The sequence below is a fragment of the Tympanuchus pallidicinctus genome, unplaced genomic scaffold, assembly GCF_026119805.1.
Source record: "Tympanuchus pallidicinctus isolate F22 unplaced genomic scaffold, pur_lepc_1.0 scaffold22, whole genome shotgun sequence".
Taxonomy (NCBI): domain Eukaryota; kingdom Metazoa; phylum Chordata; class Aves; order Galliformes; family Phasianidae; genus Tympanuchus; species Tympanuchus pallidicinctus.
The window spans coordinates 3,019,948-3,046,274 of record NW_026294739.1 but is presented as its reverse complement, the minus strand read 5'-3'; the positions used below and the strand labels follow the sequence as shown (position 1 = coordinate 3,046,274).

At 47.8% G+C, this 26,327-nt stretch overlaps 2 protein-coding genes across 5 annotated transcripts; one reads left to right on the top strand and one right to left on the bottom strand.

Moving 5' to 3' along the window:
• Positions 1 to 515: 515 nt before the first annotated feature.
• CEP63 (centrosomal protein 63) lies at positions 516 to 18,866 on the bottom strand. 4 transcript variants are annotated; one of them, XM_052687300.1, is made up of 15 exons: positions 18,628 to 18,866; positions 16,951 to 17,128; positions 15,735 to 15,830; positions 13,476 to 13,601; positions 12,477 to 12,590; positions 9,558 to 9,794; positions 9,213 to 9,358; positions 8,346 to 8,474; positions 7,589 to 7,703; positions 5,998 to 6,037; positions 5,840 to 5,916; positions 5,360 to 5,446; positions 4,319 to 4,524; positions 3,462 to 3,768; positions 516 to 1,035 (listed from the first exon to the last, which is right to left on the bottom strand). In XM_052687300.1, exons 1-15 carry the CDS (start codon positions 18,669 to 18,671, stop codon positions 877 to 879), a joined length of 2,061 nt encoding a protein of 686 aa, XP_052543260.1. In that variant the 5' UTR covers positions 18,672 to 18,866; the 3' UTR covers positions 516 to 876. The 4 variants fall into 4 exon arrangements, with proteins under 4 accessions (XP_052543260.1, XP_052543257.1, XP_052543259.1 ...); XM_052687297.1 differs by having other exon boundaries at positions 5,840 to 6,037; XM_052687299.1 differs by having other exon boundaries at positions 5,381 to 5,446; positions 5,840 to 6,037.
• An 86-nt stretch (positions 18,867 to 18,952) lies between these two features.
• On the top strand, positions 18,953 to 22,423 carry ANAPC13 (anaphase promoting complex subunit 13). The gene is given in 3 exon segments (XM_052687317.1): positions 18,953 to 19,040; positions 19,043 to 19,176; positions 22,184 to 22,423. Coding segments are annotated over 3 exon segments (333 nt in total). The 5' UTR covers positions 18,953 to 18,967; the 3' UTR covers positions 22,310 to 22,423.
• The last annotated feature ends 3,904 nt before the right edge of the window (positions 22,424 to 26,327 follow it).

Below are 26,327 nucleotides of genomic sequence, written 5' to 3'. Positions count from 1 at the left end.
CCAGTGCTGCAATTCAACCTGACTGGAAAGTGTCCAAGGCACAGCCTGGATTGCAACAGGCTGATAGCAGCCCATGGCAGCTGCAATTACCTCGGCTGGACAGATGGATCTCACTCACTCCTGTGCTCCTCTCCCATTCAATTTCATTGTCACTTCCAACCACTGTTCTTTCTTTTGTAGAAGCTGCAACCAAAATCAGAATACAGCTATTCACTTTTCAGTTATCTTGCAGTACTTCAAGCAGCACACAAACAAGATAAAGAAGCCAGATATCATACAAACAGCAAAGAGCAGATGAACCAGGAAATAATAATAATAAATTCCAGTAAGGGAAAAATAACTGGGGAAAATGCGGGTGGCCCAAAGGAAGAGGAATTCTATTTCTTGCTTCTTGAAGAACATGACTTGAGGGAAAGGATGGAAAAACTGTCTAAATTGTTCATCAAAGTTCCCAACGAGAATGCAAGATGAGCCAAAACCTTTACTATGTAAATTTGCAGGAAGAAGAAAAGGAATGTTTTTCCACTTTGCTTTATTTCAACGCTTTTACACGTATCAAATACACATAAAATACTTTACATTAAATTGAACAAATGCTTCGCTTTTAAAAACAACATGAAGTCTTTGCAGGTGGATGCACAAACATGTATCTCTCCCACAGCCTTCTAGCCCTTGGAAGCTGACCAACATGTGGTGGGGGCACATTTCCTTTCTGATCTGATGCAGGGCATTCCTGCACATGTTCTTCCCAGCATCCAGCCTGCTGACTCAGCTCCTCAAGCTCCAACAGCAATTGCTTTGCAGGTACCTCCCTCTGCTGCAGTTTGAAACCATGCAAGGAAAGCAGTGCTCCAACTGAGTGCACTTGAGGAAATGTCATTCCTGGTGTCCAAAGTGTCTCACTATCTTTTCACTCTCTTTTTTCAGTTCCTCTATGTGAGCATCCAGGCATTCCAGGATGTGCTGGGATCTCAGTTCTTCCTCTTCCAGGTATCGGGCAGCTACTGAGCCAACTGAAGATGTAGGCAGGGGGCACTGAAGAGAGAAGGGGACAGCGGGTATTTTGTTATTTCAGCTTCCAATCAGAAACACTGCCGACCAGCAAGTCACCTAACTAAACAGCCCCCTCTGAGGGCCTGCATCATTTCTATGTAATCACTTAGGATTCAGACTGGTATCATTGCTAACTCCTCCATCTCAGTTGCTCCCCACACTAAAGCACTGGGAGCTGGAGTGGAACAGAAACAGCCTTTCCAACTGTTGCTCTTCATTGGGGGAAACTGTGACCCCAGGAGGAGGATTGTTAGGAACTGGCTGCTTACCTTTAGAAACTGGACTTTCACTTCTGTCACCAGCCCCTCCACTGAAGATAACAAGAGGGTTTATGCTGTCACAGTACAATTTCTAGAGGAGGGCACAAAACTCTCTGCCCCCTCCCCAGAGGTGTTCAAGGCCAGGTTGGATGGGGCCCTGGGCAGCCTGCTCTAGTAATAAATGGGGAGGTTGGTGCCTGTGGCAGGAGAGTTGGAGATTCGCGATGCTTGAGTCCCTTCCAACCTGGGCCATTCTGTGATTCTGTGGCACTACAAACCCAGAAGGGCCCGCTCACCCAGCACCAACTCTGACTCACTAAAGTCTGCATTTTGCTCCTTGTCTTCACAAAAATCACCCTATGCAGCATCACCTCACAACAGGGCTTCCTGAGAAGAGAAGGAACTGCCAGACTGGGCGAGCACCAGGAGTCTCTGCTTCCTTTTGTTCTGTATTAATGACTTTCTACTGCAGTCCCAAAGGGAAGCACAGCCAAACTCCCATGGCAGCTCACCAAACTCCACTTCCATTCAGCTAGCAATGAACTATTCTAGATTCTTTCCTTCACAGTCAATGATTGTTCCTGCCACTCATATCACTTACCCACAACTTCTGAACTTACACAAAAATAACACTGTAAGCTAAGCTCAAATAAAGGGTTGAAGAGAAGCTTCCTGCATCGGGGCAGGCAGGTGAATTACAACAGGGCTGCTTCCCATTACAGAAAACTTGCCTGGGTGTCCCAGCAAGACAATGTAACTGGTTATTCCCCAGCCCTGGAGTCCCGTGGCTTTCTGGCCTTCTGTCAACAAGCAGGAACAAAGAGAAACAGAAAAAAGGCTGCAAACAACAAGCCAGCCTCCCTTGCCCCACAAAGCCTCCTCTCTTGAGGTTAAAGGAACTGATTTAAAGACACAGGTGCCTGACCACCAGCAGGGAGTCCCAGTTATCACCAGCAGAAACATCTGTGCTTCCTCAGAAACTGTCTTTCTCCCTTTCAGACCATATTGAGCAAAACGGAACACGTTCCCTTCTACTAAGTATCAACCCCTAGGGCTCCTCAAGGTCTGAAGTGGAGCTGTTTGCACTTCAATCCTTATTCTGCAACCTGAAGAGCTTCAGTTCAGAATTTACAATTCTCTCAGCTCCTAACATTTATTTTCTGGGCATACCCACCATCAATTTCAGCCTTGAAACAATTAAGACCTATTTTTGGTCTCAACAAGACCTACCGACTCAACAAGCCTCCTCTTACTCATGCATGAGCCTCACAGACTCTACTTTGGGTTCCCCATAAATTAAAAATAGCTGTTGTCACAGCTTCCAGTACACAGCCAGGGGGAAGAAATCTGTACAGACTGCTCATGGCCACACATCTGGAGCAAGGACCAGTACTCAGGCTTCAGCCCTTCCCATACTACAGCCCTGCTTTGACAAATTCCAGCATACAATCAGTCCTGGCGTCCCACTGCTACCTCCCCCCAACTCTTCTCTGTTCCAGTCAGTCTGCAGGCTGGTAATCACAGCAGGCATTGAGATATATGGTCTTAAATACCTCAGGCAAGAAGTGATCAAGCCCAGGTTTCCTGTATGGTGCACAAATGCTTCAGCAGCTGAGCTGCATTAAGAGGGTGGAGAAGGTGCAAATACTGCTTCCTGTTAGAAAGATCACTGACTGGGAAAATAACAACCTCTGCTTGTGCAATGAAGCACTTCTTCCAGGTTCTCTTATCAGCCGACATAAATGGTGCAAAATGCAACATGCTGACTACTGCAGTCCCATTCAGAGGAACCAAATTCACTGTAATGTGGTCCCAAACCAAAAGCTCAAACAGAATTCTGAAGCAACGAAGCAGGCCGTGGTGCACACTGATACACAGCACTACTACAGGGAGAATCATGAGATTCTGGAACTTGCTCAGTGATTGTTACAAACAAAACCTCTCCCTAGAGAGTTCTGACCAATAATTACAAGACTCCCCTTGTCCAAGCCTTACCCATCTAGCAGTGCTTTCTCCTCCCTGTTTTAGGTTTGACATATGCTTGCAGAACCACACACCACACAGACAGATCTGTCTCCTTTTGCCATAGCAGAACTCAGTTGCAATGTCAGCAGTTGAATGGCAAAATGCTTCTATAGAACTGCTTACCAAAGGTACAGATTCTTGTTCGTGATTTGACTGCTTGGATGCTCCATCTGGAAAATCTTTGCCATCATCCAGCACAAGGACCAAAGAATCTGTGCCATGGAAGGCACCTGGAGCAGGGGTGGGTGACTCCACGCAGATCTTCCTGCTGATCTGGGTGGGTAGCTCAGCAGCTTCAGGGATCACAGCTCCCATTTCAGCAGGTAAAGGCTGGATCTTCCATCCCTGATGATGCTGAGTAGTCTCGTCAGGCTTGTGATGTATTTTCTCTGTTTGTTCATCCTGTTTATGCTGTGATTCCTGAGTTGTCCTACAAGGCAGGTGTGAAAACTCAACTGATCGACAGTTTGCCTCTTACCAGCTGAATTTCAGCAAGAACTTGAACAGCAGTAACACTTAACACAGAGTTTACTGATAGGCAGTTTGGATTGTCAGAGCTCTCTCTCATTTCCATAGAACCCCCTGATGCACATCCAGTCACCAGGGAATTCCCTCACTCTCCTGCTACTGCAGATACCAAAAACTCCCATATGCACACATCCTAGAAAGGAGAAGAGCACAGCCAACTGTGCCAAACCTAATCCTTGCACTGAAACCAGCACATACTGCTTTTCTATCTACAACAGGCAGTCAAATACTAGCTGGCTTTGCAGAATGCAAAACAGCTGGGACTAAATGCTACTGCACTACTTCAAGCATAAAGGCAGATTCCAAAACAGTCCTTTTTGTTCTTCCCTGTATACTACGTGCTGGAGGAAGATGCTCTTCATAAAGCATATCATTAAGATCCCACACACCTCCATTCCTTCTGTTCTCCTTCACGGCAAGGAAACAGCATCTGTGGGTGATGCAACACTCACCTGCTCTGCACATCCCTGGGCTCATGCTCTTCACTTTGCAACCACTGAGCAGTGCCCTCAGGCTGACTCTGGCAGACCTGGGTCGTGAGATCCAGTTTCTCCCTGGCCTCTGATAGATCCTTCTTCAGCTGCTGGTTCTCTGATTTTAATTTGTTTAATTCCAAGACATAATCTTCACTGAGTGCTCTCAGGGTGGCATCTTTTCCCTAACAGAGAAGGGCTGATGTAGAACGTAGCTTTTGCAAGATATCATAGACAAATCCAGAGCAAAGTCTGGCAAGTGATTCTTTAAAGCATATTCTATAATCCCATTTTTGACTGGCAAAATTTTCACAGCTTTCATAAGAACTAATCAATTATAAAGGCCTTATTGTGTCTGCACTGAGACAATATGTTCATCTGCCTAGGAAAGGAAATCCCTATCGTTGCTGGCTGATGCTTTTAACAAGTCATGAAAATATGAGCTACTCAGATGTAGTTCTCACTCATTATCCAAGGCCAGAGGCAGATACATGGCCTTGAGTACTCTCCCAGCTGTATTTCCAGGGTTCTCTCACTTTGTTATGATGGAAACTGTCAGCCTAGGCTGGGAACACTCAGGTGACACCCCAACAAACTGCCTCAGCCTGAGCAGCAACCCAGACAGAAGAACAGCAAGCTGTACCAGGTACTTCCTAGGGGTGTGGGGGAACACATACCCCACTGGTTTAGCTGCTGCTGAGAAATAACCACTCTCTCTGTGAACAGCTTGCTCCCCACCTTCTCCTTCCTAGGCCAGGTGGGTATTGTTGCCTTACTTCTATCCCTTTAGCAAAAGGCCTCCCAGCAGGAGGGCAAGGGACACACTCTCATCCCAGAAATTACGAGGTCCTGAGTGGTTACAGCCTGTAGCTCGGAAGGACACCAGAGATTCAGAGTTGAATTCTTGAGGTAGACAGGCACGAAACAGAAGTGCACCGAAAGTGCACAGTGAGAGGTCTGGGCCAAGAGAATGACTGCTCCCAGGTTGGGGAACCACAATGCTTTCCACCCCACGTGTACCTCCAGCACACCCAGCTCCACCTTTTCCAGCATCTCCGAGAGGTGACGGTTCTCCAGCTTTAAGGTCTCCAGCTGCACTAGAATCACCTAAAGAAACACAGAGGCAAACAACAGCTCAGAAAAAGAACATCATGTGCACATTTCCCACCCTCCATTCAAGTAAAAAGCACACTTTCAGCCATTATTCCTGCACCAGCACAGGGAGTACCAAACAAGTAACCGTGCACGCTCATTCATTTAGCTTCCAAAGATGCCATCATCCAGACCTATTTAATGTGAGCAATCTCAAGAGCTCAGCAGGGCTGCCTGTCACAGGTTTGAAAAGACAGATCCACCACCACTCAGAAGATCTCACCAGAAGGCTCTCAACGTCTTTGCTTAAAGGCTGCAGACAGAAAGGAATTATGAACACAGCAGGGCAGCATTACAAGCCCTCAGATTCCTTGAGGAGACAGCACACAAGCCTTTGGCTGCTTTTACCCTGTGCTCCACTGCTTTCCTCTCTGCTCTTTCAATCTCCATCCTCAGCCGCTGTTCTAGGTCTGACGTGGAGCCGCCTGCAGAGGCAATGGTGATGTCCCTCTGGTGTAATTCCTGTGTTAACCTCGAGATCTCCTTTCTCATCCCTTCCAGCTCACCTCTGTGAATTTGTTCAGCCTGAGAGAGCTGCTCTTTCAGCTGGAGGAAGATGTAAAAGATGCTTCAGCAAAACAGGGAAAGCGTTGGGCACGGTGACATAGAATCGCAGCGGCGGAAAGCAAAAAGCTCTATGCAAAAACCCCTTTGCACATGTATGTCCTTCCTGAGAGCCACTTCATCCCAGTCCCTTTCCATACCATACACAAGGCTGCACGCTGTGGAAGACTGAGCAGCCCCCCAGTCAATGAAATTGCAGTCCCCTGAGCCAACCATTCCGCAACCAAAGGCCCAGGACCTTCCCTGGGGACGTGCAGTAACACTTTCATAACACAAATGAGCAGTCTGCCATGCTGCCTTCCTAAGGCAGAGATGATATCTTTAAATAGCCTTGGCTTGACCTTTCTTATTTGAATTTGTCCAAATGCTTTTGATTCAATAGTAGCTTGTAGCAACTAAAGCTGCCCTTGGCAAACGTCCACAAGCTAGCTATGCACAGGGTAAAAATACACCTCTTTGTTTTCCTAACTCCATTTGATGACCACTAGTCCCCGTATTATGAGAGAATAATCATTCTCTATTTATGTTCCACATGATAGGCACGGCTTTATTTTTAGTACATTCAATCTCATTTATCTCTTTTCCAGTTTGGTAAGTCCTATTCCATTTGGCTCCTTGTACAAGAACCACACCATCCTTCTGGTCATCTTTTTCCACCTCTTGTTTTATTAAATCCCTTTTGAGATACTAGACCTAAATTGCATACACCACTCTGGTAGGAACACCAAATGTTTATTCAGTGCTGTAACAGAACGACAACACAGAGTAGTTTCTTCCCTAATATTCTACAGCACCAACCAGAAATACCCAGCACCCAAACCTCCAGGATTCTGCTGAGAATTACAATTATTTTAGAAAACTGAAGTAGATGATCTCTGTAGAGATCCATGTAAATACCACATGGTGATTTGTGTCCATGCCACCTCAATGCCTCCCAAGCAGATAGAACAGAACAACAGTAACAAATCTCTTTGCTCTTCACAGCTTGTAGAAGATTAATCAATTGGGTGAATGTTCCAATGCGCAGCCAAGCACACATCTCAGGCAGGATCTGCACCTCTGCACATTCAGAACAAGGGATGAAAGACTTCCACAAAACCAAGGTTTTGCTCAAGTCCCAGCTCCTCAATTCACACACAAACAAGAAGATAATTTGAAGCCATAGCTCAAGTAGGATGGGATGTGTTACAGCGGAACATATTTCTTCCCTGCTCCTCTTTGAGTCCAGAGCCTGCAGAAGGCTTAAGCTCAGTAATCCAGGCCTGACTTTGCACAGTTTCCCCTCCAGCATCAGTTTGAGAACATCCAGCTTACACAAAGCAACCTGCACAGCCATGCACGAAAACTTGTGAAACCTCTCCACCTCCCCTCGGCCAGATCTGTTCCCTACCCTCCCCACATCACCCCTGGCCTTGGCTCCCATCCACGCTTTGCTAACAGGGTGCTGCAGCCTCTTTGAGGCACACGATGCTCACGGGGAACTGCTGACTCCACGAGTGCCTTTCCCACTCCCCAGGAACAAAGTGATATTACCTTTTTAATCTCCGCCTTTGACTCGCTACGGTGCTCTTCCATTGACTGCAGCTCTTTGATACTCTCAGCCAGCTCTTCGCTCAGCTGTACACACCTTGCATTTGAAGACACCAGGCTGGGTGCCAAATGTAAAACTACAGGTTAGAATACCCCAAGAAGGAGAACATGGTCGGGAGGAACTTTGATCTCCCAAGCAGTCTCTCATGTCATAACTGAAACTGGACTCTAACCCAGACATTCCCTCGCAATCCTTTGGGCTTGTGTACCAAAATCCTTTTAAAAGGGATGGGGATGCTGATTTAATAGATACAGTGGTTTCTCATATGTTTCTTTGTCATAATGAGATTACCAGCTTCCCATGCAGACATCTGCCTGAAAACCACCAACTCAAAGAGGAAAACTCGCTTCTAATTCTTATTTCACGGGTTTAGATCAGGTTCTTACAAGCTGCCTGACAAAGAATCCATAACCTATTACAAATGAAGGTGCTAAGCCTAAGCAAGCCAAAACCCTGAAAACACCCACAGCATGCAGTGAAAAGCAGCCAGCCAATTAGCAAAACAGTCTCACTATTAAACTCCAAAATGAATAGCATTTGATTTCTTTCGCCCTTTGATATTTTAAATAAGCCTACAAAAAAAAAAAAAAAAAAAAAAAAAATCAGAGAGACTGCTGAACCTGATGAATACAAAACATTGGGCATTACATTGTTATCCAGGTTTCATTGCAGAGCTGGGGGAAGCGAGCAGACTGCTACCTGTCCTCCAGGTGAGTCACCTCTGCCTGCAACTGCTGCTCCTTCTCCTGGGCAACATCCAGCTGCAGGAGTACATGCTCCAGCCCTGGAGAAGACAACTGCTTCTCCTGCAAGCGTTCCTCCAAGGCCCTAAGCAGAAACAGGAAATCTAAACTCAATACAAAAACATTATGCCTGATTCAATTTCCATTGAATTACCTGAAAAGCCCACAAAGCCTAACACTCAGGAACACCGGCGTGCACTGTGAGTACATGATGTGCACAGTGTTTTGATGTTGGTCTCCCTGAAGCAGACAGTTTTGCTGCCGTTAGCAGCCACCCAGCAAACACTTGCAAGCAATGATGCAACTGTTGGGGAGCACACAGCACCACGTGTTGACACAGCCACTGGAACTCTCTGCACTCTGCATACTGCCAGTGCAAAAGGTGAAAGCGAGGTGATTTTCTCACCTATGAGGTCACCTCACCCAGGCCCTAATGTTTCATCATTCATTCAGTGAGAACTTTCACAGACATTCCTAAGCTCAGTGTCAAGTCCTGAAAGTGCCCCAGCACTCAGGTGAAATGGACAAAAGGCCTGCACACAAAAAAAACCAGAAACCATGCTTAATATCACCATGCTGCCCCCAGGAACCTCATGGGGTAGAAAGCTAATTCTTTCTAAACACTTCACTGAGAGTCAGTAGATTTCAAGAGCAATGCAATTTACCAAATGCTGTGAGGAAGCACAGCACTTGTGAAAAGCATCAGTGCACTACGCTGGGCATCAAGCAATACAGATCCAACTCTATGAAAACGCTGCTTGTGTCCTCAGTGGGAGAACCTGACACACAAATCTGGACACGAGAGCAAAAGCATGAATGCTACCTGATGAGGATTTCCTTTGTGTGAAGAGTTTCAGTCACCCTGGCCAGCTCTTTTTGCAATTGCTCCTGGTGCAGCTTGGAGCTGTCAATGAAATCCTCCTGAGACTGCAAGGTGGCTCTGAGCTCCATCTTCTCATCCTGTAACACCTGCACAGGAGGAAGAAATGGCTGTTGCAGGGTTTGTTGTAGATTGGTTTGTTGTTATGAGATGCTGAACAGATTTTTAAGGAACCCTTGCAAGCACTGCAGAGCACCACATGGCTACAGAGGCATCTTTGAGGTGAATCAGGAACTTTACAAAGGCTCACTGCTTCACATTCAGCTTCTCAACAATTCCTTCACTGACCTCGAGCATTTTCTTGGATTGCCTCAGTTCTTCTTCAACTCTCTGCTGGTCTTCCAGAATCATGCGATTGTTTTCAGTCAGATCATCCACCCTCATGTTAAGCCTCTCCACCTCCAGCTCGTTGGCACAGACAGCATCGTTGGCTCTCTCCAGCTTGCTGGTTAAGTGCTGGATTTCTGATCGGCTCGCCAGCTCCATCGACTCCAGAATCTGCTTCCGACTGGCAAGCTGACTCTGCTAACAGCAAGTGGCTTGCATTTCATATTTGTACAAAGGTATTAAGGCAAAATTATAGATATTACAGCACACCAAAACTCTGTGCAGAAAAGGCACCTGTTTCTTGGAGCAACAAGTCACACTTTCACAAGAAGCCTGACTGTCTGCCCTCCAGGGAATTAGGGAAGCAGTGCTCCAGGGCCACGAGGCAGGGAAAGCTTCCGAAGAACAAAAAACCCAAGGGGCCCCTCTGATTCCAAAAGGGGTTCAAAGAGGGCCTCTGAAAAGAGGATCACAAATCACCCAAGCTGTCCAACCATGAGCTAAGGACAAACTGCTTGTTGTTTTCTGCACATTAACCTAAGGCTGCACCAGCACAGAAGGTTTGCAAATACCATAGAATGGCCTGGGTTGAAAAGGACCACAATGATCATCTACTTCCAGCCCCCTGCTGTGTGCAGGTCACCAACCAGCAGCCCAGGCTGCCCAGAGCCACATCCAGCCTGGCCTTGAATGCCTGCAGGGATGGGGCATCCACAGCCTCCTTGGGCAACCTGTGCCAGTGCCTCACCACCCTCTGGCTGAAAAACTTCCTCCTCATATCCAACCTAAACCTCTCCTGTCTCAGTTTAACACCATTCCACCTTGTCCTATCACTGTCCACCCTCATAAACAGCTGCTCCCTCTCTTGTTTATACACTCTCTTCAAGTATTGGAAGGCCACCATGAGGTCTCCCTGGAGACGACACACAAGATGACCCAGTCATTACCTCCACACCAGGTCAGAAAGCAATTCCTGGTGCACAGGGAGGAAAAAAGCCCCACCAAGCAGATGAAACCCTGAACTGGGTGCAACCACTAATTATGCTTTGCTTTATGCAATAAAATACATCCTTCCGACAGCTTGCTTCAATGCTCACTTTGAATGTTTAATTGTTTTAATGGCAGACAAAAAAAAAAAATCATAGTTATAAGGAATGCCTGCCTAGCAAACAACGCATGCAGTATTATTTACAAGCACAATGCTTTATTTCATGGCATTTCTTTCCACATAGCTGACTGGGGAAATGTAATAAGCCAGCTCTAAGAATTATTCCCTTTACCTATTCCCTTTTTGTACAGTACCTTATAATTTCTAAAGGCTGAAACAAAACATTGGAGTGGCCCTTTCCTCCCCATACCTAAGAGCAGCGATTCCTGCTGGCTTCAGAATCGCCCCTTGTCTGACACACAATGCCTCACAGCTGAGCAGACTGCAGGAGCACTGCCTTTGGAAGGCTGTGGTATAATTTGGATTACAGCCTTTTCATTATTTGAATAGTCATGACAGAAAACGTAATCAAGAAGGGGCAAGAGTTCAGCACACAGCCCAATGAGACGCCGTGGCACACGACCTGAGCATTTATTTCTGCATTAAGGAGACACTTCAGCAAGCCCTCCTTTCCAGGCACAGGACAGCACAGAAATCAAGGTTACCCCGTGGACTTGGAGGACTGTGTGTATTGCATGGAGGTGCTCAGCCCTACCTGCCACTGCCATAGGCAGCAATGACAGGCGTGAGGAAAGCCAGGTGAAAGATGGGAAGTGCTCCGTGGTCACAGATCTCAGCTTGACCTCATGCCAGAAAGCAGCCAGACATACAAAAATGCACTGAAACATCCCAGAGAAGAATGGAGTATTCTCACACTGGGATTCTCAAAGAAATGGAGGGCTCAGGCAGTCTGCTCATAGGGACCGTGCACCTAACTTACCTACGCTGCTAAGGAAAAACCACCCCAAATTTCTGCTCTTCTGCTAAGCAGTCGGTTCCTCTGTGCTCCACGATAGCAGCCCACACTCCAAGGACACATCTGCTCTCAGACAATTGAGCTATCAACGACACAAAGACAGCAGAGCAGCAAGACCTTCTGCTCAGTGACTCTGCATTGTAGATCTGCTGGTGTCAGCCTCTCACAAAGCCCCTGTCAGAGCCCAGCTTCAGCCCTGCCATCACACACATCCTCCTTGCAGGAGCTCCTACTCAAGAGCAGCTCAGCAGCCCATTAAGTGTGAAGCCCCCAGCAAGAGGTTCTTATCAGTGCCTGCTGTGATTGTGGCAGTGTGATGGCACAGCTGTGCTCTCAGTCAGTTCACCTGGCTCTGCTGCAGCACCACTAGCTCACCCAACGACCAGCTTTTCAGGGATGGCAGCCCCACTGTTCCTTGTTTCCAGGAGATGAAAAAGAAAGGAAAGGAACAGGACTGAAAATTGCTGTTAATTCTGCACTTTGTGGAAGTATTTGCCATTGGGGAAGGCTGTTTTTCAACCCCGTGCTCTGAGCTGGACACAGAAGGTACATTTTTAGCTACTGGCAGGTAAACAGCTTCAAACTAAACAACCTGATGGAGCAGCTGCTTTCAAACATCATATGCTGTGGTCTCTGGCTCTCAGGGAAAGCTCCATCCTACGGTCTTCTCTGCTAATTGGAGTGGGGGAGTGAGAGCAGCAAGAGGTTTACCTAACTTCTGTTGACAGCCTCCAGATCTTTTTTCCACACAGCACTTAGACACGTAAAGCTTATTCCATTGGGACGTTAAAAGTCATTTCAATGGCAACCTAAACTGGATTCGAGCCTGAGAGATTTCATTAGTCTCTTCCCCCCTCCCTGCCCTCCCACCTGCTGCACAAACAGAACAGAAACTTTCAGCACATATTAACCGTACCTGAATGAGCTCAGACTGCTCAGCCAAAGCCTTCCTCTGTGCTTCCAGTGATGCCACCTGCTGCTGGTAGAGCAAACGCTGCTTCTCCCAGTCAAGGGATTTTTGACGGAACTCCTGCAAGGACAGCAGGGATGGCTCAGAGCAGCACATCCACACAGCTGACAAGACTGCCCCCTCCCAGCTCGTACCCATGTTTGCTCTCCCTCCCTTCCACATCCTCACACACCTTTCCTTGCAGCAGGGAAGCCATTAACCAGCCATCCGATGCACCGTCTCAGCAGCACAAATCCCCTCTCACACTGTGCTCAGTGCTGCGTTTCCCTCCCTCCCAACTTAAAATATCAGTGTCAATTATGGCTGTTTACAGACGTTAAGTGCTAAAAGGCTCACAGTTCCTCACTTGGGTTTGCTGTCAGAGGTTTAGCAACACAGACTGACTTTAGCTTGCAAAACAGGCCATCACTGGAATCACTGGCAACCACTAACTGCAGAGCTCCAATGCTATCCTCAGCTCCAGTAAGTGGATGCTACATCTTATCCATGCCTCTGTTAGCCTTGTCTAGAGGTACACTGGAGAAAAACGGAGCCTGGTGAAGCTCAGCACAGCAGGGAGATTAAAGGACAAGACATGACTGAGAAGAGGTTTTGTTTGTAGCTCCTCCTCCCTCCAAGAAGTGAGATGACAACCTCACCGCATGGGAATTCATTCCACTCACACAATTAATTGCTCTTCCAGCACTTTCTTCCTTTTACTCAAAACTGAAGAATAAGAACTGCAAAACAGTTTACCCTGTGTACTTAGAGGCTCCAGTGCAGGAAATAGTCTTTATGACACAAGCAATTGAGGAGAGCTTCACCAAGAGAGTAGGTGAAGAGTACCGCTGGACCAGGATTCACGGTGCACTTCCTAGTTGTCTGAATAGAGTCACCCAAAATAGTGAAGCCCAAAAGTCAGCTCATGCATACGAACCAACTAGCAGCTGCTTCCCCATCACCTACCTCCAGCTTCCTGCTCAGTCGGCTCATTTCAAACTGGTCGTCCCCTTGCCTCTTGTTGGCCTCTTCTCTAGCATCTCTCAGCTGTTTCTTCTGCAGCTTCTCATAGCTTCTCCTCAGCCTAGCCAACTGCAAGAATTCAGTGAAAAGGGCAACTTTGTTCAAGGCCAGCGGGCAGGAATTAAACAGCACACTGAAGGAAGGCAAACAAAACAGCTTCACGCAAACAATTCCCCCAATCAAGGCCACACAGCTTGCAAATGAAGATTTCTATTTGTATAATGAGCCTATTATACTGATAGGATCACAAAATACGCTGAGTTGTATAAGAGGAGCAGGATCCACGCTGAAGTCATGACATCAGCAGCTCCAATTAGACCTCTGTCTTATCACAATGGGAGCATGACTGAAATATTGATAAGATGGAGGCCTATATGTAGCTGTTAACGTGGCATCTCCTCTCTCTACAGTTGGCTCCAAGTGTCTGTAGCAGCAGCAGAACCTGAGGTCCATCTCCTGGTGCCAAACACAGGGGCAGTTCTACATTCTTTGAGGTTAAAGTGAAGCTCAGGTGAGAACTGGAACTCTCCCACTCGGCAGGAGAAGGAAGATTTGAGAATTGTCATTATACATAATATCAACACTACTTCATCTGTCATCCTCTCCTTAGATACACGACGTATTTCACAATAAGTGGAAAATGCCAACAGAAAATAACACTCCTACACCTCCTGCTAGAATGCTAAACTCTTATCAGAAGCACAAATGAGGAAAAAACAACCAACACTTAAATGACCCTCTGTGCAAACCATCACTTGCAACTTCCACATACTTCTCCATCTGTTGAGCTCCCCAGCTCAACTATTTAAACAAGCTAAGTTTCCAAACGGTCACTGTGAACCTCAGAAGACATCATCCCCAATTTGGGAACCGACGGAGAACTGACATCTCAATCAAGACCTCATGACCACACCGTGGTCAGGAAAGGTTCTCCAGGGTCCTGAGTCAGCAAGGTGCTTAAGCACATTCATTGGGAATGGACAGAACGTGTTTTGCCAAATGAGTCAGGAGATCACAAGAACTGGTTTATTCTTTCAGCAATCTCAGACAGGTGGACACTGGACCTGTAATTTTACTGGTAACGGTGGTAAACTGAGATAGAAACAATTTCCCCAATTAGTGCTAACAACAGACTAAGGAATAGTGCAGCTTAATGCCATCTGCATGAATACTTCATGGGTAAAACACAAGTGCACAGCAATTTCAACCACAAGACACACACTATATTCTAGCCATTGCAATTTAGGCTGATCTGGCCAAAGCACCTTAGCCTTGCTCTGCAGCCTATCCACTATTTCAGTGGGAACATCTCCTGTTAATCACACTGAGCAGGAAGGTGTTGTAAATGAGGACAGATGCCTTCTGTCACCAAAGCTGAGGCTACCAAATTAATTTAAGTTATGGCTTACAGTGAGCATGAACCAAGCTGAACTCTCCAGGGAGAAAAGGTCAGTGCTCTGCTGGCTGCTCATGCCTCTTAACTCACTGCTTCTGACAAGCAAGCGGAGACAGGCAGAATGAAGGCACCAACATGGAATGCTGCTGTTCCACCTGCAGGACACTGTGTTTGTACCACCTTGAGGGGAACAGAGCTTGTCGAGATAGAAGCTCTGAAATCACTTTTTTCAAATTATTCTCCGAGCATTCTTAGGTTGCTTTGTTTTTTAAGGCTGATTTGCTTTGAGAGAACAGAGGCCCCTTCAAACAAAATCACACTCAGTGGAAGCAAAGTGATGACGAGGCTGCATTCCGATCTGATCTCAGTTTCTCCACAGAATCAAGGCCGGTTCCACCACCACCCATTTTAATTTAAGGAAGTGCTGAAGGAGCAAACTGCTGCTGCCTGTACCCATAGCAACTTCCATACAAGCACTGTGGTGACTACGCTTGGCAAACAGAGGAAGTTTTTGCACTAAACCTCTGCAGATGTCTAACGTATGAAAACTGCAACCTTAGAACATATTCTTATTCCTGCAGATTTCTTCGTCACCACGTTCCCCTGACGTGCCAAAAATAGGGCCAGCAAAGCACAAAAACATCACTTTGTGCTCAGTGCTCTCTTCTGTAAGGGCAAAAACACCAAAAGAATGGGAAGCTTTAAAACCATGACACTTAAGCAACGGCAACGATGCCAAGCATTTCACCTACCTGATCACATATCGACTGGGATCTAAAAACCAACCTTCCCTTTTTGAAACTTACCTCCTCTTGAAACTTCTTCAGCTGCTGCTCGTATTCCCTAACCAAGTCCTGTTTGGCTGTCTCCATGTCTTCCAGCTGCTGCCGTAACTTGCCAACCTGAACCAAGAATTAAAAAGCGGATGAACAGAACGCAGACAGATTTCACTGGCTGTAAAATAGAGGGATTAGTCTTCATTTCATAAGTATACACAGTAGTGGAAGTGGTAAATGAATGTTAAGAGGTCCCAGTTTCCCAAGCTGGGGTCAGTCCTTTTGAAACAAATTTAGCTTATGTCCACATCTCTGGTTGGCTGGGATGAGAACTGCCTCAGTTCTGGCCTCGTGTTTTCAACCAGTGCCTGATTTCCACTTGTTGAGATGAAGCTGACACTTTTGCCTTGCTCCAAGAGGTTGCTTTTCTTTGTCATTTTCATCAAAATGTTTATTATAAACATCCATTATGATTTCAAACTACCTACCAGGAGAAGAGATGGCCATGTCATTCTCTTACCACAGTTAGATGAAGCAGAGATTCCAAATAATGCATGGACAAAGAAAGAAACAGTGCTTTGAAACTCTTGGGAAAGACTTCCCTTCTCTTGATCCAAATCCTCTTATTCCCCTTCTTTTTTCCCCTCACCCTTTTCCCTTTTCCCATCCACGACCCAAAGTAGTCACCTTTCTAACTGCAGGTCCAGAACACAGTGAGCCAATAAACAGGCAGCACAGTAAAGTCAGAAGAAATCATCAGTGAAAATTCATATGAATAAACCAAGAGTACGAATATAAAAAAGTTAAAAGCAGCAGTGCTTTTAACCATAATGCACAATTTGGAAATCAGCGCTCACTTCTGGTGGTAAAATGTACCACGGGAGGCTCCTGCCTTACTTAGCACAGCTGTTTGCTGATCTTAACTCTTTGCTTCAGCTTGACATTTAAGCAAACACAAAGAGAAGGACAGTTTTCACACAGGGTGGTGAGGCACTGGCACAGGTTGCCCAAGGAGGCTGTGGATGCCCCATCCCTGCAGGCACTCAAAGCCAGGCTGGATGTGGCTCTGGGCAGCCTGGGCTGCTGGTTGGTGACCTGCACACAGCAGGGGGTTGAAAATGATGATCATTGTGGGCCTTTGCAACCCAGGCCATTCTATGATTCTATGAAACAGCAAAAAAAAAACTAACTCAAAACTGATGAAATAGTCAGCAAACTCTGAAGTTCACGTGCAGCCTTTCTGTACCTCTTTATGCTTTTCCTCCAGCGCAGCCCTGGCAGAGGAAAGTTCCTGCTCTCGAACACCCAAGCAAGCTTCCAGCGCCTGGGTCTGTCCCTCCCATTCCGCCTTCTTGTGAGCCACCATGATGTCAATCTGCTTCATCAGCTCCTGCAGCTCAGCTTCACAGGACGTCAGGAACCCACTGCGGAAGGGAGCGAGCTTCAGGTCACAAAGAGGAGCACAGAGGTCCCGCATCCCCACACCAATGATGCCAGTGATTGGTGTGGAACATCACCGGGCAGAGACCTAAACTTGGCAGTGACCAACGGGGCATGCTTTGGAAACCACAGTCAGAAGAAATGGCCCCCACGCTTTCACATGTAGTGTGTTTTGTCTTCTAATGTCACAGCAAGCCCCCATGACCACTGGTCCAAATGCCTTGCATTACCTAAGTAAACCACAACGCGTTCTGCCCATATTTTGCATTGCCCCTAATTGCTCTCCAGGCACGGGCATTTTATGCCCACTTTCAGTCATCAGAGAAACCTCTCAGCTCCTGAAAACAAAGGTGTATCACAAATGCAGACAAACCCCTAAGTGGAGGGGGTTGGATGACAACATGATAATGAAGAATAAAACATCCTCGATCCATTGGGGAGAGCACGCTCCCTCGCGATGCTGCAGCTTCTAATTTGGTGCAGTAATTATTGAAGCCAATTCAACCAACTCCTGTAAAACTTCACAAGTGCTAAGCTAGGGACAATATTAAGGCTTGCAAGATACAGCCCTGGAGGGCTGTGAACTCCATGATGATCTTCACCCCTTTAATTTGACTGTCAAATGGAAGGCTCTGGAAAGGAGTGGAAATCAATAGGTTAAGGGATTGAAATTTCTCTGCTCCCCCAGAGCTTACGCAGACTTCACAAGCTGACAGTTTTTCTATAGGGAAAGAAGTAGCTCTTACAGCAGCCAAAATCAGTTAAATTGGAAGTTCACCCTGGCCTGCGAGTTAACCAAAAATTAGCAGCTATTATGCACAGCAAGAACATTTCCTTCTCAGCATCTGCTGATACACAGCTATGTCTAGACTGCATTTATGCAGCCAGTTAGCTGTAGAAGATGCAGCACTGAGTCACATTCTCAAAGATAACGATGAAAATGGTGTCAGTGTCTTTGGTTTCGTGTATAAATAAAGCATTGTTATTCCATTACTGGCACTGCAGCCTCTCTCTGGGATCTCCAAGTCCAGAGGCCTTCACCTAAGGGCGCCTCAGGGACAAATGGGTGTCTGCAGCTCCAGCACAAGCAGGAAGCAACCAGGCGCTCTCAATACAAACACGTCTCATTAACCTCACTGGGCTCTTAAGAATAGTATTTATTCACACTGCTACTTAGCGTCATTCCTGATGCTACAAGGCAAGAGGGGGAAAATGAACGGGTAATGTTTTTAGAGAGGCGAAACACGGAGACGCTAACACTACAGGCTGCAAGGCGGCGAGGGATCGCTGCAACGTGCAGAAGCAGCCGCGGTGCTGCGGCCACTGCGTGCTGCACCGTCCGCCTGCAGGAGGTAGCAGATGAACACCAAGGGCCTCACTGACACCAGGAAGCTTGGCAGAAGGGTGGCTCGCGTAGAGCATAAGAAGGAAGCCCTACACGGAGAGCGTTGTAAAGGACTGGCACGCACTCGTGCATACGTACCTCCCCTGGCCATTCCTCTGCATTCCCGCCAGCAGAGCCTCCATCCCCCAGCGCCGGTGGGTTCAGCAGCGGGGAAAGCACGCAAAGCAGCGGTCACCACCGCATCCGCGGGCAGCGGGAGGGGAAAGGTGGGGAAAACGCACAACGCCACGAGAAGCGGGCAGAGGCACGAAGTGACGGGGCAGACAAATGCTTGGTTGCTACAAGAAGGCTCTGCGCCGGGGGCACCGGGCACACCGGGGCACCGCGCCCGCTCGCAGAGCGCTGCCGACCGGGGCGGGGAGGGCACGGCGGCGGCCGGTGATGACGGTGGCGGCGGGCGCCGGAACACCGCGGCGGGATGGGGCGGAGCGCTGCTGGCCGCTCCGAGAGCGTTGGGCCGCCCGAAGAGCCGCGCGTCCCCGCGAGCCGGGGGTTGGGAGGGGTACGGAGCTGCCTCGGAGGGAGAGGATGGACAGCGAGGTGCAGAGGGACGGCCGCATCCTGGACCTGATCGATGACGCGTGGCGGGAGGACAAACTGCCGTACGAGGACGTGGCCATCCCGCTGGTAGGTGCGTGGCGGTACGAGTCCTCCCAGCACATAACGGCTGGGCTGTCCCGAAGCTGCCGGGGTCACAGAATCACAGAATGGCCTGGGTTGAAAAGGACCACGATGCTCTTCTCGTTCCAACCCCCTGCTGTGTGCAGGTCACCAACCAGCAGCCCAGGCTGCCCAGAGCCACATCCAGCCTGGCCTTGAATGCCTGCAGGGATGGGGCATCCACAGCCTCCTTGGGCAACCTGTGCCAGTGCCTCACCACCCTCTGGCTGAAAAACTTCCTCCTCATGTCCAACCTAAACCTCCCCTGTCTCAGTTTAAAACCATTCCCCCTTGTCCCATCACCGTCCATCCTCACAAACAGCCGTTCCCTCTCCTGTTCATACGCTCCCTTCAAGTACTGGAAGGCCACCATGAGGTCTCCCTGCAGCCTTCTCTTCTCCAAGCTCAACAAGCCCAGTTCCCTCAACCTTTCCTCATAGGGAGGTGCTCCAGCCCTCTGCTCATCTCAGTGCCCTCCTCTGGACCCCTCCAAGAGCTCCATGTCCTTCATGAGCCAGCAGTGTGCTCTTGCAGCTTGGAAAGCAAATGGTAGCCTGGGCTCCATCAGAAGAGGGGTGGCCAGCAGGGGCAGGGAGGTGGTTGTACCCCTCTACTCAGCTCTTGTGAGGCCCCAGCTGCAATACTGCATCCAGGTCTGGAGCCCCCAGTACAAGAAAGACAGGGAGCTGTTGGAGAGGGTCCAGAGGAGAGCCACGAAGATGATCAGGGGGCTGCAGTACCTCCTCTATGAAGACAGGCTGAGGGAGCTGGGCTTGTTCAGCCTGGAGAAAAGAAGGCTGCGGGGTGACCTCATTGCAGCCTTCCAGTACCTAAAGTGAGCCTACAAACAGGAGGGAAATCAACTCTTTGAAAGGGTAGATAACTGCAGGACAAGGGGAAATGGTTTTAAGTTGAGGGAGGGAAGATTTATGTTGGATGCCAGGGGAAAATTCTTTACAGAGAGAGGGGTGAGGTGCTGGAACAGCTGCCCAGAGAGGCTGTGGATGCCTGGAGGTGCTCAAGGCCAGGTTGGATGGGGCCCTGGGCAGCCTGGTCTGGTGTTAAATAGGGAGGTTGGTGGCCCTGCATGAGGCAGGGGAGTTGGAGATTCATGATCCTTGAGATCCCTTCCAACCCTGGACATTCTGTGATTCTGTGATTCCTGTACTGGGGCCCCAGGCCTGGACACAGTACTGCAGATGGGGCCTCAGAAGAGCTGAGTAGACGGGGACAATCACCTCCCTCTCCCTGCTGGCCACCCCTTATTAATGCAGCCCAGGATACAGTTGGCATATTTGTCTTCCTAATCACTTTTCCAAATGCACCTTTGCAGTTGTCACTTCAAGGACAGCAGTAAACACACTGCTCTCTGCAGGTAGGATTCCCTGCCTGTGAACCCTTCGCCATAAAGAGACATGGCAGCCATAGAATCATTGAATTTCTCAGCTTGGAAAAGACCTTAAAGATCATCGAATCCAACCACAACCAAACCATCCTACCATTGCACAGCTGTACCACTGCTAGGCCCCTCTTCAGCCATTTGGGAGCACTCCATGGATACGGATGTATGAGAGGATCCTCCCCTTGTCTGTTAGCACAGGCGTAATTTGGCTAGCACCAACGAAGTAGTCATGCCAAAATCATGGCATCTGATAAGCTGATGGTTTCTGCCAGCAAAGAGACACTTCCAAATTGCCAGTGACATCACTTGGGCTTTAGTCCTTACATCACAGCGTGTCATCGCTCTTGGAAGAAGTGCAGCTCGGAACCTTCTCAGAGGAGGTGAGGAGCAGCTACTGTCCTCCAAAATTGATAATACACAGCAATTCCTGCCAAGAGGGAAAGGTTTTGCAGAACTGTAGTTCTCAGGGAGGAGCACCCAGCCCCTCCTTTGCTTAGGATAATGCGTTTTTGAGGCAGGCTATGTATCACAAACCGCTTCTTTGCTGATATTTGCCATCACCCTGTGTCCAGGTTGAGAAACATTATGGCAGCCTCAAAGCAGGAAGCCTCATCAATTGACAATAAAAACAAAGGTGTAGTTGTGGATATGCAGATCCCCGGGGATGGGACTGGCTCTGATCATATGGAGAAGTCAGCACAAATTCAAGGAGGTTTGATCAGAAGCTCTGTGAAGGAGCTATCAGAATGGCTGTAAAGTGAGAGCCTATCCTGGGCATCTGATCAGTGCTCACTGCAGAGACCTCCATCAGCTGGCATGGCCCAAAGTCATTTGCTTTTCTCTGAAGGGATTTTATGTGGCTCATACTGAGATTTCCGGAGATCCAGACTCAGAATTCTTGCCCCGTGTCTTCTGGAATAACACACTTTGTGACTGCACCAATGCAGCAACACAGGGAACAAATAACGTAAGGAAGTAAAATGAAATCACATTTAAACTCTCCTTCCTCCTCCCTGCATGCTGAGCAGCCTGGTGTTGCACTTGGTGGGGGTTTCTGACATCTCCTGTTGTTACAGCACAGCCACACCAGAGTTCCACGTGTAGGAAGAGGAAGGATTTCTCACCTTGCCATAAGAAAGGGATATGTTACAAAGCCAGCTGTCTCAATACAGCTACAGTAAATGCAATATCTGTATTCTGGGCAGCGACAAAGAAACACAATCCAAACAAGCAGTGGAATAATTGCACCATGCTATTATTTACTTATTTTGCATTTTCTATATATTCTCCTTCACTGCGTGTGCAGTCTGAGTACATAGCAAGGCCCCAGGGCCCTGGAAAGCCAATTTACCTTTCAGATGAAGCATCATAATCATATGAAAAGAACATTGTTCCTCACTGGGCTTAGTAATATTTTAACTGAATCAGTATGTATGATATGTATTGTTCAGATGCCCCCTCTGGTCTCATTTGTGGATTTTTGTATTTATTCATATGAAGTCTTCGTCACCTGCTCCATTTAGGAAGCTTGTTATGCACAGAATGCTTTGTACCTTTTTTTGTTGTTCTCAGAATGAGCTCCCTGAACCAGAGCAAGACAATGGAGGTACAACGGAGTCTGTGAAAGAGCAAGAAATGAAGTGGACAGATTTGTCTCTGCAGTATCTCCATGAAAACGTCCCTCCCACGGGAAACTAATGAATCCAGGGGACTTCATGTAAAATTATATCTTCTGTTAACTTATTCTTTAGTTGCTGCCAATTCTGCTCTTAAATGTTTTCTACACGTGATAAAAATGTACTTTTGACTGTCTGGAGTTGTTCTTGCATTTCAAAACTCGGGATGGGACATTTGTGATCACGGAGGTTTTATGTCCCAAGAAATAAAACTGTGTTTTGTGTTAGAGTTTGCTATACAAAACCCAGATAACCACAGGTCAGTGGTGGCACTGGACACTGCCAGTGCTGACCTCTGTATATTTTCCAATACACATTGTTTAAACAGTGCCATTTGTGCTAAGATAATTGTTACTCAAAATCACTGTCTTTTGGCTGAGGGAAAAGCCAGCCCAGTGAGTGACAACAGCTGCTCAGATGAGCTGTCTCAGAGGGAAACCACCAGCTAAGTGAAGTGATGGGGAGAAGGAACGAGGGGAGCTTAGCTTCAGGCAACAAAAATGTTACCTCTTCTTATGCTGAGAAGAAAGGCAAGGCCCTCTTTATTTCTTTACCTCATTTTATCTCTGATTCTCAAACATCTTTTGCAATAGGTAAAAGCCTTCTGTTCATCTTGCGTGTTTCACTCTTGGACTGATTCCTTCACACCGTTGGCAGATCTCGCTAAGGAGAAAATATTTTGACAGTTTAGGACTACTGGTAGAGGTGAGAAAGAATCTGGAAGGAAAACAATATTTCAGAGTATTTTCTATTGCCAGCGCATCGGAAAATAAAGCCATTTTTCTGGAGCCCACAGCTTCCAGATTCCGCAGAAATCTTTTGGGTATCTTTTCACAACGTTTATCCCCTTCAAAATCAACAAAACCCAACGTTGACCTGTGTGAGTCGCACATGGAGCATGTCAGGTGTCCTGTGAGGCTGTGAGTGCTGAGCTGCAGGAGGATGCTCAGTTTGAGGAAAAAAACTGGGGCTGCTCCTGCCTGAGGAGTTAGCAGTGCCTGCACTGAGCCAGCACTTGCTCAACTGAACAAGAAGGAGTTGCAGGCAGCCAGCAGGCCGTTCAGGATTAACCCAAGCTTCATATGTATACAGACCAAAGCAACAGCTACGGCGCTGGGAACTGTAAAAGTTCAGCTCCTCGCTGCATCTCACCAGGGGCAAAACAGAGCTTGGGCTTAATGAGGTATTTCTGATCCTCCCCATGTTCCTCTCCCTGTAAAGAAAACACTAGAAGCTGCGTGGTGGCTTTGTCTATCTAGCAGCCATCTCTGTTTTCTCTTCCCCTCCCCTCTCTCACTCCATCACAAACTCCATCCCCATCGCACCAATTTTGCCACGAGATTTTCCAGCTCTGATTTCAGGCTTCCTTTCCCAGTCCTGACAGTTGTCCCTGCATCTGCCGTCTTCTTACTGTCCAGCAGGGAAAAAAAAAAAAGCTTTTCTCACTTGAATTGGATTCACAACGTTCAGCAGGGCTATAAGAAAACGTGGTGGGGATACCAGATATATGAACGCTATCCAAAACAGCAGCTTCTTGGCAGCACGAATTGAGTTGAGCTGGGACCTTCCCTTTGTCAGGATGGAGTGGCGCCCATCCACAGCCTGCCTGAGGCTGCAGGATGGTTACAAGGGGGTGAAAAGAGATGCTGGGCTTCCACCTGCTGGAGACAGCCGGAGTGTGGGAGAGCCAGAGGGACACGGAGGGGAGCGTCCCAATGCTACGACGTGGGGTCCTGGGAAGCTGAGTGCTGGCCCTGCCCCGATGCCTATCAGCTTTGCACACCTACGTTCTCCACTGCCTTTTGACACTCTTTGCAGAAGATGAACAGGCACGCAGCGATTTCAACACAGGCAGTCAGACCGCTGCTCACAGCGTGATACTGAGCCATTTCTGTCTTTCATTAGTCACAGCCCAGGGCGAACGATATTTAAAATAAGGGATCCTGCTACAAGAGAAGGTGCCCCACCTTTTGAGAAAGAAGGGCCAGTTGTATAACTTCACACCCGTCTTCATTTCTTGGCTGGGAGCTTCCTCCTTTCACCACACCTACATGACTGGCAGAAAAAGAGAGCAAACAGCTGTCAGACACAGCAATACATGCCAAAGAAACCACAGGACCCGTAAGATTTTCTACCTGTAGAAGTTCCATGCAGGAGCCCATATGCTGAGGCTGTGTGTCACGTTCTTCTGCCTTTTGTATGGGGTGAAAACAGGTAGGAAGTCGATCGTTTTGATTCTTTTGTTCAGTATAACGCTTACTCTGCTTTGGACGAGCAGAGAGAGAACCTATCTGCTCTCTGCATTATAAGGTTACTGTGTAGGATTTTTAACTAGCATTGGTTGTCTTAAAGCAAACTGTCTTGGTTTTGTGAACTGAAGAATTCCAAACATAAAGCCAGAAGTCATTTGTATGATCTCTTCTTCACTTTGCAAACATTTCTCTTATACAAGCACCATCAAACTCAACCATCGACACTCAAAACGTCGTCTGAAATCTCCAGAGAAGAATGATTTCTTTTCAGCAGCGCATTACATGACAGCCACAGAGGATGAATTAGCATTTATGAACGCTGAACTTCACTTGGTATCCTCGTGGCCCCATCAAGAATCAACCTGTTTAATAATCCACAAATGTGCTGCCTTCTGTTAGCGCACACACGGGAGCACGTCGCCTGCTTTGTGAAGCTGCAGCTCCACGCTTTGCAGGGAAAGCAAACAGGATTTAGGACAACCTAAAGTGTTCCCAAAAAGGCAGATGGTTCATCAGGTTTCTGGGGCAGTCTTGGAGGTCTTGTTTTGCTTATTGTGATGAATACATAGTAGAGATACTAAAGGCCATTTTATGAGGTGGAGGGCAGACCCTTCGTGTGGAAAGCATGGGAACACTCAGTAATGCTGCTAAGGTTTGCTGTGTGGCAGTGCTCGAAGCTGACCACTTTAGTGGTGATGTGTAAGGGTCTCTTGAAACAAAAGGCACATCCCAGGCAAGGTAATGGTGCTTTGGAAGCCAGGGATGCTGCAGGCTGCCGTGGGAGCAGCAGCGCGCTGGTTGGAGGTCTGCAGAAGCTGCTAAGCGGGGAGCAGTCTCTTGGTGGGCTCTGTGAGGCAGTGTGGTCTCCCAGAGCTCACAGTTAGGACAGCCACAGATGTGACAGAAGCGGCACAGATGAAGTGATGATGAGGAGAAACCTTTTGGACCTTCCCTTTGCAAGAGGGAGTTTAAAAACAGAGATGCCATTCTTCCTGTGCAGAAAGCCTCAAAGATGAGAACCTTCCTGTCCATAGGCTGAACACCAGGACAAAAGAAAGGGAAAGACTCCAAACACCATCTCCAAGGAAGGAATGAGAGAGCAGCCCAGGAGGACGCAAGCCTTACGTGGCACTGAGTGCAGCGACTGCTGCAGGCTCTGCCCAGCACCGTTCTCATGGCGCTCCACCTGCTCCTGGTCTCCAAAAGCCAGCTGTGCTGAAGATGCCCCTCCTGCTGCAGGCACACCTGAGAGGCTGATCTCATGCTCAAGGCAGAAGATGTCCAGCTCCAACACAGGAATATCAAAGCAGATCGCTTTGGCTTCTGCTGAAGCACTGAGGCACGAGAGCAGCTTGCCTAGCAAAGCAGTGTTTGCCATCCTGTGCTTATCAGGAGGAGTGAATGCAGGATCCCCAGCTGCCCTCATGTGTCAGCTCCTGTGACACACAGCCATGCAGCAGGGGGAGAAGCTGGCAGGCTTTCCCCCTCTATCAGCACTCATCTGATCTCGTTAATGAAAACAGAACAAATTTAACAGGCTTGGTGCAGAAATAACAATGCTTTTTAAATGCTTCCTGTTTTAGGTATTAGCAAATCCTGAGCAGCTCTTTAATAGCCCTTCTATGGCAGAAGATTTGGGTCGCTCTGGTGCCAACCAAGTGCTCCCCAGGGCAAGTCTCAGCACGGCTCAGAGATAAGAGACAAATGAAGCAATCAGAGCAGCCTTGCACCATGTAGAAATAGTTCTGGTCCAGCATTTCTGCCTGCATTTCTATATCCTCCGTGGCA